General features: G+C 36.0%; 1 protein-coding gene across 1 annotated transcript in view; it reads right to left on the minus strand.

The window, feature by feature from the left end:
- Window positions 1-404: 404 nt before the first annotated feature.
- Oseg1 (intraflagellar transport protein Oseg1) overlaps window positions 405-19071 on the minus strand; it is a 46452-nt gene continuing 27785 nt past the window's right edge. Inside the window, 12 exon segments of the mRNA XM_071668486.1 lie at window positions 405-3826; window positions 4991-5152; window positions 5780-6033; window positions 8320-8488; window positions 8632-8740; window positions 9243-9343; window positions 11782-11875; window positions 14085-14229; window positions 14789-14909; window positions 14911-14953; window positions 15519-15629; window positions 18352-18518. Coding sequence (XP_071524587.1) covers window positions 3725-3826; window positions 4991-5152; window positions 5780-6033; window positions 8320-8488; window positions 8632-8740; window positions 9243-9343; window positions 11782-11875; window positions 14085-14229; window positions 14789-14909; window positions 14911-14953; window positions 15519-15629; window positions 18352-18518 — 1578 coding nt within the window. The 3' untranslated portion in view covers window positions 405-3724.

Here is a 19071-nt window from a genome sequence, read left to right on the forward strand (position 1 = left end):
AGATAGGAACTTTGTTTATTGTAAACAGAAGTTTACTTTACCTCTGTATAAAAGAGGATACAAATATGTATCATGATGTTAAATATTACAGTATGAATTATGTACATGTGTATATATGTATATGTCTGTGTGTGTGTGTACATATATGTATACATTGAGATGTATAGGCATATATATTTGTGTGTGTGGACGTGTATGTATATACATGTGTATGTGGGTGGGTTGGGCCATTCTTTTGTCTGTTTCCTTGCGCTACCTCGCTAATGCGGGAGACAGCAACAAAGCAAAATAAAAAAAATCATCAAGAAGCCATCATAACTGAAACTCATCCACATATTATTAAGTTCCTTGTAATATAAATCTATAGTTTAAATAACTGTTATGGGCAAAAGGAAAAAAAGTCAAAGTATCTGGATGTTTATTTGTGCAAAGAAAAATCATATTAACAGAGTATATTGTTACTACAATATTCATTGTGGATGGGCTGTATAACACCAAAATACATTTGTCAGGGTTTAGTAATAGTACAACTATGGCACAATTTCTCACTTGCAGATTCTAAACATTTTGTAAAATTCATAATTCATCATTAAGATTTGTCACATTATCAGTTCATTTTAATTCATTTAAAATGTTACTTTATTCCAAACAACTAAGGTGAGGATGTAATCCAGTTAGTTAACTATTGGCTGGATTTAAAAATCAATCCTGAGATGAGGTATATGTGCTGTGTAAACAGGAGGTATGCTACCATTACCAAACCAATATTTCACACATCCTTCATTGAGTAAATGTTAAACTGTACACGAAGAAACTGTACAACCAGGTGATTGATATGGTAATGAAAGTCAGTATCAAGAGTTTATGGAAAATAATGTACACAGGATATCAATGATTATTAGTGTATGTACTCATTATGAAATAAAGAAACAAAACTGTTGAAGAGCTATGGCACAAAAGTAAACCAATGAAAATGTTTTATTTTATAGGATCATAAATACTTAATCAAGAACTTTCTCAAATGCATATTTAGTTACTTAGAGTAGTCAATAAAGCTGTTCAAAATAAAAACTAAATACAATATTTTCATTGTGTAACCACGTACTGTATTCTTTTCAGTAACATGTTACTGTAGCCAAATCACAATACTGGGTACTATAATATGTCAAGAATAACTTTTATTCCTAAATCAAATCAAAATGCATTGTACATTCCACCTAAACTACAAAGATAGGAACTTTGTTTAATGTAAACAAAAGTGTACTTTACCTCTGTATAAAAGAGGATACTAATATGTATCACGATGTTAACTATTACAGTATGAATTACGTACATGTGTATATATGTATATGTCTGTGTGTGTACATATATGTATACGTTGAGATGTATAGGCATGTATATTTGTGTGTGTTGACGTGTATGTATATACATGTGTATGTGGGTGGGTTGGGCCATTCTTTCGTCTGTTTCCTTGCGCTACCTCGCTAACGCGGGAGACAGTGACAAAGCAAAATTAATAAAATAATAAATAGGTTATATATAGTACAGCAAACTGGTTGGAGAAAGATGCATTTACATCAAAATTATATTAATTTCTAACCAGACAACTGTTATTGGAGTCCATGGATAAGTATATTGTAAATTTCTTGACTCTTTAGATGCCATACAGATGTAAATGATTTGGCTCTACCATTAAGTTGATAATTTCCCTGGGGTCTGATCAAATCTGGAACAAGTTAGTCAACAAATGTAAAGATGTGAGATTCAGATCGTTTAAACTAATAATCTTAAAAAGTCATATCAAAACCTGGCAAGATTTAACAAAGCTATTGACTGGAGAGAAAAAATGTACAAATGAAGTGAACAAAAATGATTAACATTAGCTCCATACAGACAATGGGTGCAAGCATGATCCTGATTCTGGCAATGCTAATGACACAGACTGGCTAATTGGCATACTGTTACTTCACATTATCATCTTCTTGCAATGTATTAGTTCATGCAGTTAAAGCTTGCACTGAAAGGAAAGTATCTAACGGTACTTCAAATATCGAGTATTACTTGCATATTATAATGGACTTAACATTTAATTCCTCCATATCATATGCCTATTTAACTTGCACAAACACTAAATCAAAATATTCTGTTCTTGGCATGCATAAATCAAGCCTCCTTGATACAACCTAATACTTTGTCAAATTAAATCTACAACAAATATTGTACACAGATTCTCTCGTGCATTTTAATATTTAGCTCATAAACAAGTACCTAATATGTAATATATTTCTGTCATTAACAAATTAACAGCTATGTTTCATGTTTACTGAAAATTAATTGAAAATCTACTCTTCAATAACTATGGAATCTTAATCTATTTCTCAGGTACAGTGTTACATCATATAGCCAGCACTTGAGACAACAGGAGGAAATTTTTTCAATTATGTTCCAAAGATACATACAACAGTTTTGAATCACGATTATGTATCAAAAGATGATTTTTAGGCAAGTAATGCTTCATACTAACCAGTAGCTACAAATCAAAACCTTAAACATGGCAAATATCTGTAAACAAGCAGCTTATTTTGCTATACAATAATATCCATATGCTTGGACTGCTGACAATCGTTTGAAATTATATAAAAATGAAGTATCAAGACAATGAAGTGATCTTGCCAAATCTATTGTTTTTTAACAAAAGACAGGTAGGTATACATTTACAGTCAAGCATGTTATGCTGTTCTTTTACTTGGAAAAAATACCAATTGCATGCCCCCCCCCAAAAAAAAAATAAACTAATGCTTGACATTTATGGTTTTATGACCTTTGATTCATAATGAGGAGCGTTCTTCCAGCCAGAGAGTTTGACAGAATTAAATTTTTAAGACAAGAATGAGTTGCTTTGTGCTCGTGACAAAAGACTCGTACTAACTTCCAAAACAGTTATTACAGTCTCGATATGGAACTGCTGTATATTATCATCTATCCACAGGGACTTGCAGCCAAGATAATGTGATATCATTGCATCACTGACAGCTGAACATTAATCAAATAATGTACTGCTTTAACAAATACAAAATGGTTACAACAGCAACTGTAAATAACAGGTATCCTAGTCAAAACTCCTCTAATTTTCTGAGTTTTCACTTCTCATTCAGGGTTTAAAGTCCTAATGTCTTTGTATCTTCTGAAAGCCAAGAAGAAATTTCCCACATTTAAAATATGAAGTCCAAGGAACTTTTTTGAATACTCAAGTCACTGGAGTTAGATATTTGTGTCAAGAGGCTTGACATCATTGCTTGGAGCATACATCGTTAGTTTCTTAAACATTCCGTCAAAGTTATGACCAAAATCTAAAGAAATTGATAAATAGAAAAAAAATCATAATTATCTTACTAATCTTACTTATGAAACAGGTTTTGATTCCTTACAAAACTGAACAGTAGTAATTCAAGTTTTGCAAGGTTTCCAGAAATATTATCTCAAGCACACTCAACTACTCAACTATATTTTTTTTTTTTTTTTTTTTTCCCCCCCCCCCCAAAAGAAGGAACAGAGAAGGGGGCCAGGTGAGGGTATTCCCTCAAAGGCCCAGTCCTCTGTTCTTAACGCTACCTCGCTATCGCGGGAAATGGCGAATAGTATAAAAAAAAAAAAAAAATGAAGAAATGTCAACTTTGACAATATATTACATAGGTATTTCCATCAAAGCAGTGGCAACCTATCTTCAATCATTGTTGTTGTCTGAATTTTCTGGCGTGTGAGTACGGCAGAAGGGGCAGTGACCCTTCTGTAGGACTTGAAGAATGTAGTCATCTGTGTGAAACATCTGAGAAAGGAAAAAAAAAGCAGTACACATGAAAAATTACAAATAAGCAATAACATAGTACTGGTAGAAAATGCACCAAAAAAACTCTCCTCCTTACCTGACTCTGACCAACAATTAAGGAAAAGTAATTATCCCTGAGGACAGGGGAGGAAGAATACTGAACACAAATTTCCTGCAAGTCATAGAAGGTAACTAAGAGGGGCAGGGGTGGGTATACTGGAAATTCTCCCTGCCTTGATTATTCTCTAAAAGAATTAAACAATAGGAGAAACCAAACAAAACTATTTTCCTAAGAGGCTTGGTCATCTGTTCTTGAAGCTACCTTACTCGTGAGAAATGATGAACACGTATGAGAGAAAAAAAGGTGGAAACTTAGTTGTAACCACAACATATTGAAACATGAATAAAAGTATCTTTGCCATCCTATTACAACAATGACCATAATCTTAGCCTTTGCCCTCAATTATCTTTCTGTAATTACTTATTTAAACATTATAGGGTGGGAGTTTTACACTTGAGGCCCCATCTCTTCAACTTTATTACTGCTGTTTTTTTTTTTTTTTTTTTCAACTATTGGTCTCAGCATATACAATTTCATCACCTAGTTTACAACAGAATAAAAAATTTGTGATGGTCAGCAAAGTATGAATGAGAGAGCAGGCCAAGGTTGTGGAGATGAGCAAAGACTCATTAAAAGGACACACATAACTATCAGGTGGAAGGAACAAGGGGGACAGGAAGAATGAGAAGTAGATGGAAATGTGAAAGCAAAAAGTCTTCATGTTCATGCCTGAACATTCAGTAGAGTGAAAGGCATGATTAAGGTAAAGTGAACTAAAGTAATGTGATATGAAAGGGATGATATGCTGTCACTAGGATGAGTCAGAGTATATGAAGTGGTCAGGGGAATGGTCTGTGGGTTTGGTTTTGGATGAGGAATCCTATTTTTGGTGTAGCATGCATAACATGAGTGAATGTGGCACTACCTTCCAAACAGGGGAAAAGGTAAACAAATATGAAAAGGATATTCATATGTACAGTGCAAGCTTTCTCTTATGCTGAAGGGAGAGTAATATACGCAGCTTCTCCCCCATACATTTCAGATATGAATTACGTAAGTTAAAAGACAAAAAATTAAAAGAAGGAAAACATTCATGTCCTCACCTTATTGCAATGCACACAGTGGGTAATGGGCATGTCTGGCATTATGTTTTTGAAGAACTGGAACCTGAGTGGTTTGGGCCAACGACATATAATAACATCATGAGGTTCCATGGCTAACAGAGCTGACTGTCCAACAGTAACTGGTTGATAGTCTGACCCTCCCTATAAAAATATTGTGAACATGTAGTAATGACAAATATTGAACTCAAAATACTTTTCATGAAAAGAAATTTTCTTTTATGTGACAAAGGTAAAACACAATCAGCCTTTGCTTATCAAGCAGGTCCCACAAACTGAAAAAGGGTGGGAAAATCCATTTCCCTAAGGAAGACTTGTTACCCTACAATCTTAAAATGATAATTTCAAATGAAACAAACAGATAATTGCTGATACAGAAGTCAAATTAAGCTATTATTAAAGGTACAGGAATATAGAAGGATACAAGACAAAGGGTGAATATGATCTCAAAATACTAATTCTGCAGAATATTTTGTACCCGCAAGAGATTAGTCTTATAAAACACTTCTCGAGAACCTTTCACAACTGACAAACCAGTTTGACTGGATCTGGCACTTAGGGGTTTTACAAAGGATATAACAAAGTCTTCTAGAGGCTTTCACTCCTAATGTGCAATGAGAAATTAAGTTATGGGATGCTACATCAATGACCTAAAAATTATGCCCTACCACATTGTGGGCATGACTATAAAATTCTAAATTACTTGCATGAAAGCTCAGTAATTGGATCATTTTTAATAGAAGATGTAAAGACTATGCTGATGATGCTTACATAAAAGTTCATTAGGTTAGCAGTGAAGGGATCATCATTATTCTGTGTGTGTGTTGGTGAACCATCCAAGGTTAGAGCCTGCGATTCTCCTGACTCAGACTGTCTCCAACGACTGTCCTCTTCATCCTCTCCATTTTCTTTAGCTGAAGTTTCATTGTCTCCTGTACTACTTCCTCCTGACTGTTGTATAAGACGCACTGCTTCATCATCTGTGATTCCATCCATCAATACAAATTCTACAACAGGTAGAATTTCTGTAAGTGGATGATAAATTCGAAAAGTTACAGTAAATTCATTGCAGGTCAATGTATACTAAAGACACCACTTGCAAAAACCATTATAAATCCAAGATTTGACTAGATGTAGTACTACATGAAATATTTTCCATGAAATCAAGTGTAGTGACAACAACTGCAGTAGTTACAAGCTAATATACAAAGTAATATGGATAAAGGCCATCTAACAGATGACTTTCACCCATTTTTGCACTTTCACAGCCCTCCATGCAATAGAAAGCATTTGTTTTGGTAAAATGAAGGAAGAATGACATGCATCATCCTTGATCTATCTATCCATATCACTGATGCCTGTTCCAACTGGAACTCCCTCAAGGGGGTGGCCACGACAACAGTGTCTCCATACCTAGAGATTTCCAGTGCTGCTTCTTGGCCTTTAGTGCAAAGGATATTACACCTCTCAGCAAGATCAATATCGTACTGTACTATTTAAGGTGTAAATAAAGAATGAAAGCTCCATTTATCCTTCACTAAGCTAAAGTTCTCTTTTACATCAAAAGGGCATTTAAGCACAAATTGGGGTACTGTTAAACAGCATTTATTTAAATCTGAAACATGATAATGGGTCAACTTAGGAAAGAGGCACATTCTCAAGATGAGATGTTAGAAGTGGGGTGCTACTGGGCTTGGTCTTGTGCCCACTGCTATTCTTAGTGTACATACATAACTAGTCTTTACCTACACATGTTGGTACATGATACCTAGGTCATGAGAAATAAGGAACGAAAATCCTTGCATCAGCTTATAAGGAGATCTAAACAATTCCTATGCTGGTCTAATAAATGGGAGATGTAATATAATCTAAGTAAGTGCAAGATCATGAGGATGGAACTTGGTGAAAGAAGGCCCCAGCGGGAATATTACAAAGCAGGAAACAAGTCATTGGAATCAATACATGAAAGAGGTATGTGGGTCAAAATTACTTAATTTGTCATCAGAGCTACACATCATGAGAATTATAAAAGACATAAACTGTCTGCTGGCAAATATTAAAAACATTCAAGTACATGGTTAAGGAAATGTTTGGTATGCTATTCGCAACATATGTTAGACTACAGCTAGATTATACCTCTCAGCTCTAGTTACCACATCCAAAGAAGCATAAAGATATGATTGCAAGGGTCCAAGACGGTAGCAAATTAAGAAATCTGAGTTACAATGAAAAGGTTAGAGCTACACAGCTGTCCACCTTGGAGGAAAAAAGAAAGAAGGGTGACCAGATAAGAGCTTTTAAGTGCCTATTTCAACTGATGATGTTTAATAGTATACAGTTCTTCATGAGGTGTAGTACCACAAATACCACAGGGCATGCTTAGAGGCTAAGAAAAAAGAGTTAAGAGGATGTAAAAAAATGCCATTTAGTGTCAGAGTAGTGGATGGTTGGAATAGTCTAAGCAAGGAGACTGTGAATGCTGGACATTTTTCAAAGATCTAAAAGTCTTCTTAATAGTATAAGAAGCACGAGAGAAGGGGACCTATGAGTGCAAAATTCTCTAAACCTGGTGTACAAATAAATTATATCAAATAAACTATTACACAATTGCACATACACACACAAACAAACAGTTGTCTACAATGCTTTCAGAGGGGCTCTTTACTATTTTTTCTTCCTTTAACATATACCTTTCATGCAAACTCATTTCACAGCAAGACTTAAGATTTTAATATCTCCAGCTCCCTTTACCAACTCATTCATATAAAAAAAAAGGAACTCCCTCATGGGGGTTGCCATGGCAAAAGAGTCTCCATAACTAGTAAACTTCAGTGCCACTTCTTATCCTTTAGTGCCTCACCCTTAACAGGCCACTGGCAGAGGGCAATCTAGAGCAGTGTTTCCTGAGGCTCCTAAAGTTCCTACCAACTACTACTACCTAATGTTCCAACCAGCTACTTCCACCTAAAGTTTCTACCGACAACTTCTACCTGCCTTATGTTCTTACTCACTTCTTACATCTAATGCACTTACCATTTTGCCAAAAGGTACGGCTAGCATACAGTGCTCAGTGCAGTAAAATCTAAAGTTACGAAGAAAACTTTGTTTGAGTTAAGTGTTATTTTTGGCAAGGAAAGACTGAATACTAAAACTTTTCAATCTGAATGAAATTTACTTACGCTCAAAACTAGCTTAAATCTACAAATTCTGATGGGAATACTTACGTCCATGGTGGTATGAGACCTGTGACCTCCATATACATTAAACTAATTGAAGACAGTTTTATTAAAGAATTAATAATAATTTCCTACCAAATGAAACATATGAGTAAATGAAAGGGTGACGGCAGTTGACACACTGGTTGCCATTATTGTTGACAAGAGGGTTGGTTGTGGAACATCGATAGCAAAGAGGTTGATGTTCCTCATTATCATGGAAAGGTTTTGCACGAATTTTTAGGGCTGCCAACTCAACATCCTCCTGTAAGTAAAAGATGCAGTTGATTTTGAATTGCTCAAAAGTATCACTGCCGTACTTAGATTAACAGTTTAGTACACGTTTAAACTTCAACAAAAATGCTCCTTATTCACCATTACACAATCATATTATATATATTATTATACCTGAAATCGTGGAGGAATACGCATGGTATGTAGTTTATCCAACACATAACGGGCCAGTTTGTATGCCTCAAGATTTCTTGCTTGCTTTGATAAAGTGTACATGGTGGAGCTACAGAACTGCTAAGGATATAATAGTTTGGAGAACATCTTATCTACTCAAGCATAATTATATCCAAGTCAAAAAAATTAACAAAACGCTTTCAACTCGGTACATTCCAGATGATAATATTATAGGAGTAAGATCCCTTGCATTATTCACTAAAAAGAAAAAGAGAGTCATTTGAACAATGATATCAACTGGTTCAGATTCACTAAAGCAAAGTTAATGCATGTATGTACAGTTTCACAACACCCTGGAAACCACATTTTGAAAACCTTTCTTTGTGGAATCTATACCCTACTTCAATGAGATATGGGCTCTAACAACTATAATTACTTTTCTGAGCCTAAACAGCATGAACCAAAGATATTAGTGTTCCAAAACTTTTTAGGGATAATATCAAAATGGAAATGTCTCCATTATATAGTAATTATAAAAATAATATGCAGTATAGCACTATATGTGGTATCACTACCTTACTCCTCTGAGACTGGGAAGAGAAAAAGGATACAATCTGGATATGCCTGTAGGCTGCATGGCCATGAGTTCATGCATCAGAAACCTTGAAATGTTGAAGAGAGCTTCTGGCATGTAAGATGTGAAGGGTTCATCCTAAAAGAGGAAAAAAATTATTTTACATAATATAATGGAAATGAAAATCAAATTTTACATAAATAGAAACCAACATCAAGAGGGCACAAACACCAAAAATAAGGTGAAGTCTTAACATTAAATGTTACTGACAAAGGAACGAAACAATGTATGTAAACAATTTACATGTCATCCCCTACATTCAGTAATGTAAATTGTTTCCTGCAGTGCAGACTGTACCACATAATCTCTTCCTGACTGTAACCATTGTGCATCTTGGCATTCATCCACACAAACACTCATGTCAAATGTGCACTGCCATTATTGGAAGCAAAACATTTTTTTTTTTTCTGCTCTTAAATAAATGTACATGTAAAAGAAACCAGTAAAGGCTATTTTGGGGGAATGATGTTCTTCCTTTACTGTAACAGGTTGCCAATTCATTTTGGGAATTTAACCTATGGGTGCTTTATATCTTCCACCTGTGCTTCAAGATGGTTGGCTTTTACCATTCTAAGAAGCAGAAAGCCCGAATTCTCACCTGGAACCAAGAAAATGCAGGTATACATGAGATTTCTAGGCACAACAGGTGCTCAGAATGCACAATCAAGCAGCTGCTTCCTACAACACCTCATCAGTGTTGCAGATCAAGACCCTATGGACCCTAAACATGGACTAGAATACTTCAGGAACCTTGCCAGTTCCATGCCCAGACATCTGAAGACAGTGATCAAGGCCAAAGGAGAGATGATAAAGTAGTAAACTGTAAGTGCAACACCACCTTTGGAAATGTATGGAGAGGCAGACAAAGTATTTTGCGGACACTAACACAAAGGGTCTTGTAAACTGAAATTTGATGTCATTCTAATCCAAAGTCACTATTTAACCCCTTCGCTGTGGCTGGGGCACATATAATCCAGTAATTTTTTTCTGTTTGCTGTAACTGGGGTATATAAATTAATAATTCGTGAATCAGCTGCCCCAGTCATATGGCAAAGTAGAAAGCCATTAATGTTTATAGTGGCATCTCACACACTGTCACCTGATGCAACATCCTAAATTTTTTCTACAAACTGATCAGTATATGTGGAGATGCTAAGGAAGTCTGTATGAGATCTTCCCCTCGCAGTATGTATGTAATAATGTTAAGACGAGAAACTCATATAAGATAAAAGATCAGAGATTAAAACCCTTAGTAATCACATTTGTAACAAAAACACTTCCAAAAATACAACATATCTCACTTCATATGTTTCAGAATGCTCCTGGAGTACTTCATACATCTAGCAGTGGAGAAAAATAAGTTAAAGGGTGCATAGCAAATGTTAAAATATTTCACCAACTTGAGAAGTATACCATTTTCTTTAAAATATTATGTTCAATGAAACATAAACTCATGGAGATATTTTTCAAAACATTTAAGAACATCCCACTAAGTGTACAATTGATATGATAACTTCTGTGGTAAAAGGGTTAAATATCATATTATCAATGATAAGAGAACAAAGATGGATGCTGAAATCACTAATGATGAAATAACATCTGCTAATACAAACAAGTGTAGGTGATTCAGCTTTTCACTTCCAGTAATGTTAGTTCTCTGTGTAATGTACTTAAACCTGTAAGCCCGTACTGTTGTCTACTGTGCATCTTTTTAAAACATTTATCCCCAATCATGTTAATTTTCTGTGTACTATTAGTAAATTATTCTATTAAGATCCAAATCACTAAACTAAACATGATTTAACATATCTGCTTCTCATTCTTTCCTTTTTTAAGCCTGACTTCAACATTACATCTATAAAAATCCTACTTTTTTGTGTTTAACTGAGTTCATATTCTAACTGGCTTAAAACACTTAGAAATTCAAACTTAACTGGATTCTTATGCTTAAATTTTAATAGGCAAGGTCCAAAATTTTCATCATTTAAAGCAAAATGAATTGAGTATCCCTTGCAGGATGCTCAGCCAGAAAAGGTTTAAGTAACTAGAACAGCCAAGTTTTTGTGATTATGCTCTAGCCATAAGTATCAAAATCATGTAAGCCTAAAATGTAACAAGTTAAAAGTTTGAAGAGGCATTAACAAACATTTATCAATATTAAACCTGCACTTATAATGAAGATGTACAAAGACAAGTTTATCTATCTATCATTATTCCATTTCCATTTTAATGGAGTGCTTTAAGTAAAAACAGACTTGAACATTATAAAGACAACAAATATGATTTTAGCTACATGTATGTTTACACTGGAGTTCACCAATTATGAAGACTCTTGTGCCATAGCCACCCACTTGAGAAAGTTCACAGCGGGAACAGGCATCAAAGATATAGAAAGGCATGTCTTTACAACAAAATCCCTCCGCAACAAACAGAAAGAAGCCTTGAAAAAAAAGAACTTAGCGGACAAAATTCAATGATCTGACACAATACATAAAGTACGGCGTTAATAAACTTACCATGTATCGTTGGATAGTATGGTAAACATAGTACATTGATGCTCTCTTTTGGTAGTCCTTAAATTTGTTCATCATTGCTTCATGTTCATTTTCACTGGAAGAAGCAAGAGGAAGAGAACGCTGAAAAATGAACTTCACAATAGTCTGCGTACTACACATACCTAGAAAAAGGCCAGAAATTCTCATTTTGTGTTATTACCCATTCGTTGAACCCAACTTATATACAGAGGAAGAGGTGGTTATATTTCTACAGCCTTACCTCTGTGGATACATCTATGTGTAATTACTTATTTGTACAATGAAATTAACAAATTCAAACTTCAGGTTGGACTAGGCAAACCTCCTGTTCGTGGTAACAGACAGTATACAGAAATGAAAGATAATAAGACCTGATGGAAATGAATAAGAATGCTTTATCCTAAGCTCCTAATCTGTCCTCCCCACCCATTTCTCCTTTGAGCACATGAGTAACTGGGAAGATAGATGAGAAAAAACACTATGAAGTATGAAGAGAACATAATGACAGGAAAATTCTATGATCAAGTGTAACTGGAAAACACTGTCCTAATGTCAGCAGCTATATAATCTGGCAAGAAAACTCAAATCTGAAAAGAAAAAGAATTTGAGGTACATGCATACTGTATTTCCTTCTTGAACAGCCTTATTTACTGATACTTAAAGTCATCAATGTATTTTTCTGCCCATGACTTAAATGGAACGACAGTCTTCACTTTGACAACACCTAATGGTAGTTCATTTCAGTGTTCTATAATTCTAAAGCTAAAAGAAAAAAAAAATTGCCTATATTTATACTACATCTTCCCTTTAACTTAATACCATCAATTCTGGCTATTTCTTATACCTAGCAATATCTGGTGTTGATGTAAAGCCAAACAGAAATTACAAGATTTTGTCTACTGCTTCAAAAGTGCAGTGGCTACATGTTTTTAAAGTTCCTGGTAAATCTCTGCTGTGAAAGGTTTTATTCATTTGTGCCTTAGCATACACTTTTATGAGAAAGTGTTTACTAAGTAATGAATTACTGTATACAATTATAGATCACAATGCGTTTTACTATGGTTAAATTACTTACATTCAGCAATGATTTTTGTTACTGACACTACCTCGCCACTGCGGGAAATGGCAAATATGTACAAATGAAAAAATCATTATTCCCAAATTGTAAATGTATTTACAAAGAAGTCAACAATGAAGACACTGAAAAGTTGATTCTTAATTGTCCTCCACTTTCCACACAGATATTTACTTAAAACTCCCATACATCTTGACCTGTGGTCCTGTCCAGTGGATGTGGTTGACTTCCTGAGCATAGCATAAGCCTTATAAAACCAGACCTTGGAACAGGAAAGTATAGTACAGTCAGTACATTCTGTTTTATAACTGAAGTATGATTTATCTATCTATCTATATTTCTGATGCCTGTTCCAACTGGAACTCACTCAAAGGGATGGGCACAGCATAGAGGCTCCATAACTAAAGAACTCCAATGCTGAGTCTTAGCCTTAGTGCCTCACCCTTAACAGGCTACTAGCAGAGGGCAAGGCTAGTGCAGTGTTTGCAGAGGCTCCAACCTAATGTTCCTAAAGACTACTTCTATCTAACGCTCCTACCTACTACTTCTACCTAATGTTTCTGCCTAATGCTCCTGCTTAAATGTTTCTACCTATATTTCTATCAACTGCTCCTTCCATTTTGCCAAACGGCAGGGCTAGCACGTAATGCTCACCACAGGAAAATGTAGTTACAAAGAATGAGCTGCATGAGTTACATGTTGTCAAGTGTTACATATGACATGGAGAGATTGTATGTTTGAGGACAGAATGCCAGTAGTCAATTTGTTGGCGAGGCAGAAAGAAAAGACAGCTACCTGGGTCAGAAGAGTGCAACTTGACAACCACTAAAGTGCTGGCTCACTAAGCATATGTCACTGATTGCCAAGTGGGTAGTACTGGTAATATACCTCCCTGATAGTTAGCTGCCTACCAACTACTGTGTATATCTACATTTACTGTGAGAAGCTTCTGGTAACTAAGAATTTCTGTACCTTGGAATGCAGATACCCCTACTTAGTCTAAGTTCCTAAAACATTAAAATCAGCTGAATCAATACCTTACATACAATGCAAAACCAAATCCGTACAATGAAGAGATATTTTGACAGCTCTGGTACTAAGTCAAGTAAATGGAGCTCAACATTATGAATATCATGAAAAAGTTGACAGTGTTTTCAAGTAGTCACAAATAAAAACTAAGAGCAAGGAATAAGTGCCCTGAAATACTTACTCTTCTGATGCGATGTCTAGACACTGCATGGACAGCATCCAGAAATAGTATCCTGCATCATCAAACCGATTTTCATTCACTGCATTCATTGTGAGCTGTTCTAATACCCTGAAGGCCTCATCTGGTTTCCCGGCCTTGTGGAATGCTGAAATGATTTCAAATTCCCTTTGGAGTATTCCGTGTCCAGTATGTTAACCTACCATTTGAATTCCTGTTTTGCTTTTTTGCACCTTATGGCAATACAATATAATTCTTAATTATCTATTAAGAACATATCAGTAAATTACCCATATAAGTAAGCTTATAAGTAACTATTTAAGTATCATAAGTTAATTTTGTTAACTCGCATACAATCCATTATTTTTCTGTTCCAAAACCATGTGATATACATACATCACAAAAGGCTGAAGGATGCCTTCTACAAGCTATATTACCTCCAAAATTTATATATTTTCACTTGTAAATATTTTCTTTAGAGCTGTAACCAAGTGCCTACTTTTCAGCACCCACTCAAATCATTCTTTCAACATTCAACAATATGTTGCATACCAAATTGTTCTTTATAAATAACATCACTTAACTTCTGTTTGTATACACCAAATCAAAATAGCAACCCATCATTCCAAAAGATAAAAATATTACCTTAGCAATTCCAAAATCAATGGCTGAAGTTCAAGTAAATAAAACAGAGAAGTATACCCAACCTTTCTGTGCTTGCAAGAACTTGTCCTGTTCAGCTAATGATGTTGCATATGGAACATAAACAAGTTGGCGGTACTCTGGGTGTTTATCTGCCCATATAAATGCTTCTTCCCAGTCCTGCACCTTCCACATACAGCTCTATAACACTCTGTATCTCTCCCATTTTCCTAAAAACATAAAAGAATAAAGACTTTTGTCAGGATGATGAAAAACAAAATTATAATGGTTTACTATAATAACCACAAGCCATGGGCTATGCTTTAGAGATTTTAGTCTTCAATAAGTCCTCTACAAATGTAAAAAGCATAAATGCTGGTAAAACATAATGACTTGTGATGCTGTAACATTAAATGCTTAATTCTTTTTCAGGTATGTGAATAACCAGGCACTATCACTGATATTTGCATGGCATGATGTGATTTTATAAAATCATGAAGGATAGAAGTGAAGAACAAAATGAGCCATAATTTTCATTACAAATGTTGTAAGTCTATTTTTCCTATTACATTCCCTAATTTCCTAAATCTCAGCAGCTACCAGTTGGAAGTAAGCATTAGTTTGTGGTTAATAAATTCTTCGGAAAATCACCTGAATGTTGCTCATGCATTCTTTAAAAGTTTCTCTCTAGCTGGTTTAGAAATGGCATCTTTTTTCCCTCATTGATCCATAAACTGTCATTCTACAGGGATCACCTATACAATAGTGATGACATACGATATATATGTGACTTACTTGTACATTTCCGCAGCATGAGTCAACGATCCTAGACGACGCAAATGCTGAGCACACAGGCTCAGCGTCTGACGATCAGCCTTGTCAGTCTTTCGACCAACATCCAAGAGCCTTCAATTATAGAAATGTGAAAATGCAGATTACACAAAATAAAAGAATAGTACCTCTGATAAGAGATACTTATCAGTTGTGCTGCAAAATGATAATGCAATACATTAAAACTGTGCACTTGAAAAAATCTCTTGTACATCATATGCATCCAAAATACTTTTATCTTATACTTACTTCTCTTTCCTGTCTTTACAGGGTAGCATACAGGAAAAAATTATGCAATCTCTGAGGAAAATTCCTCACCCTGCCCCCTTATATTCCTACTTACAGAAAGAAATAATACAGGAGGGATAGATTTCTTGCAATTTCACTCCTGCTCCTTTCAGTCATCTTGTATGACATCCTGGAAGTACTTCAGTGACAATCTTTCACCCCTGTGCCTAGGAATGTGCACAATTAATACCAATGTTCATTTTTTCCTAAAGCTACATCACAAATGCAGGAGAGGCAATTATCAGTAGGTACAGATGTATGCATATCTATAACTATGTGTGGAAATAAAAAGAGTGTGGTTGAGAGACCAGAAGAGGGTGTGTTGAAATGGTTTGGACATATGGAGAGAATGAGTGAGAGAAGATTGACAAAGAGGATATATGTGTCAGAGTGACAAGGAGAAGCAGGAGGCCAAATTGGAGGTGGAAGGATGGAGTGAAAAAGTTTTTGAGCGATCGGGGCCTGAACAACAGGAGGGTGAGAGTCATGCAAGGAATAGAGTGAATTGGAATGATTGGTATACCGGGGTAGACATGCTGTCAATGGACTGAACAAGGGCATGTGAAGTGTCTGGGGTAAACCATGGAAAGGTCTGTAGGGCCTGGATGTGGATAGGGAGCTGTTCACTGCTTCCCATGTTGGTGAGGTACTGCCAGAAATAGACAAAGAAAGGCCTCATTGATTCACATCCATTCTTCAACTGTTGTGTCTAATGCATTAAAACCACAGCCTCCTATCCACAACTAAGCTCCACAGACCATTCTGTGGTTTCCCAAGCTCCTAAATATGCCCTTGTTCAGTTCAGTGACAGTTCATCAACCCATGTATACCACATTACTCCAGTTCACTTTATTCCATGCATGTTTTTTCACCCTCCTGCATGCTCAGGCCCTGAGCACTTGAAATCTTTTTGACTCCAGGATTCCATCTCCAATTCAGTCTCTCCCTTATCCTTGTCCCCTCCATTTCTGACACATAATCCTCTTTGTCCTCATTCATTCTCTCCATATGTCTAAACCACACCCTCTTCAGCTCTCTCAACCAAGCTCTTCTTATTATCACACCACTCTCCTATCCTTTTATTACTTAATCGATCAAACTACCCCATACCACATACTGTCCTCAAATATTTCATTTTCAATACATCTACCCTCCTCCAAACTTTCTTATCTATAGCCCATGCCTTGCATCCACACAGTATCACACAGACTACTGTTTCTTCAAACATACCCATTTTCACCCTCCCAGGTAAGAAAGCTCACTAGTTTTGGAGATTATATTGCCATTGCCACCTCCTTAAGGGAGTTCCCTGTCAGAACAGGCATCAGACATATAGGTAGAGGGATAATGACCTCACTTTCTACAAATTCCTCAATACTCCAAGAACCTTCACCCCCTCAACCACCCATGACTCACTTCCATGGATCCATTCAATGTCATGTCTACTCCCAAGTATCTAAAACACTAAAAATCCCAAATTTTCTCCATTCAAATTCACACCCAAGCTAACCTCTCCCTCTGCACTGCTAAACCTAACAACCTTGCTTTTATCCACAATTGCTCTTAACTTCCTCTTTTCACACACTCTCCCAAACTCAGACACCTACTCTGCAGTTCATCACCTGAATCTGTCACCAGTGCTGTGTGATCAGCAAACAACTGACTCACTTAACAGCCCCCCTCCTCCCTCACCCCTAGAAACTGCATATTTGCCCCTATCTCCAAGACCCTTGTATTATCTTCCCCTACCACCCCATCCATAAACAAATCAAATATCCATGGTGGCAGCACACACCCCTATTTGCTGTTTTCCATAATAACAGGGTCAGGGTAGCCTCAGGAACAGACAACGAAATGGCCTCATTCAATCATCCACCCTCTATTTGTCATATTTACTGCACCAAAACCGGAGTTACACATCCATAACTAGGCCCTACATATCTTTCTGTGGTTTCCCCTGACCACTCGCCATACCATGGTTCAGCCCAATGAAAGCCCCTACAGCTATCAACCACACTCATTAACTCAACTCTCTCTTTCCGTTTCATTGCTTACTCTCTAAAATCACATATACATGTCCATCCAGGTATAACTGCCCCTGGACTTCTTCCTTAGAAAGCGTCCTGATGTTACCAAGACCTCTTTCTAGGAGCTGCTGCTGTTGTTCCTGCTCTTTGGAGTAAGAAATTCTTTGAAAAAACTGTATTCCTAATAATACAGCCTTCCCAAGGGTGACTTGCCACTTACAGTGTAACCTCATGCAGGTGGAATTTGGTAAAACCTACAAGTTTGTGAGATTGTGTGAAAGGAGAAAGTTGAGACTAAATGTTAATAAATACAAGATTATTAGGCTCAGCAAAAGCGAGAGAGGTTATTTGGAGTGTGAGTTTGAATGAAGCAAACTTGGAGGAGGTGGTTTTTTTAAATACCTGGCAGTAAATGGAATCATGCTAGGTATCACATATGACACTAAAAATCAATAATTACAGTTATGAAGACAGTAACTTACATGTCCTCCCACCCATTTTCACCCATAATATCAATAGCTTTGTGAATCTCTCCAGCAGAGAGATACATTTCTGCAGCCGCTCGAGGTTCATTGATGTTTCGTGCCCAGTCTGCCTTTTTCCTGATGAGCTGCTTCCTGTCAACTGTTTCATCTGAACCAAGATAGTCCTGTTCACAGAGATGAAGTTAGAAGCCAGGTTCTACCTAAAACTTATAAATCTCAACCTCCATTTCTTTCTGTTCAGTGAATACTAGCCAAACCATAATAATTCTGCCTTTTATATATAGTATTTTTCTTGAATCTGATTACTTTGAATGCTGATTTTCAAACTTAAATTTCATATTTAGGAAATTCCTTGCTCTTTTAGTAAAAATCATAAAAAGCCGAATATATTCATAATTATCAACACCAATCAGATGAATCAGGTATGACATATAATCTCTTTTATGAATTAATCCTGTAAAGTACCTACTGAAGACAATAAAGATCAGCACTTAACTTAGATGTCCATGAAAAATAATTGTCATAATGTAACTATGACCACCCTTGTTCAAAGGCAACTAAAATAAACAAAAATCTTAATAAAATTAGGTCAAAAGCACAGGGAACTTCTTTCCGGATCTGAGGAACATACAAAAGCAAGACACATGCCTATGACCTGTTAATACGCATCAATCATTTGCCTCAAATGATAATAGTTATCCTTTTTTGCTGTACACC

The sequence above is a fragment of the Panulirus ornatus genome, chromosome 13, assembly GCF_036320965.1.
Source record: "Panulirus ornatus isolate Po-2019 chromosome 13, ASM3632096v1, whole genome shotgun sequence".
Taxonomy (NCBI): domain Eukaryota; kingdom Metazoa; phylum Arthropoda; class Malacostraca; order Decapoda; family Palinuridae; genus Panulirus; species Panulirus ornatus.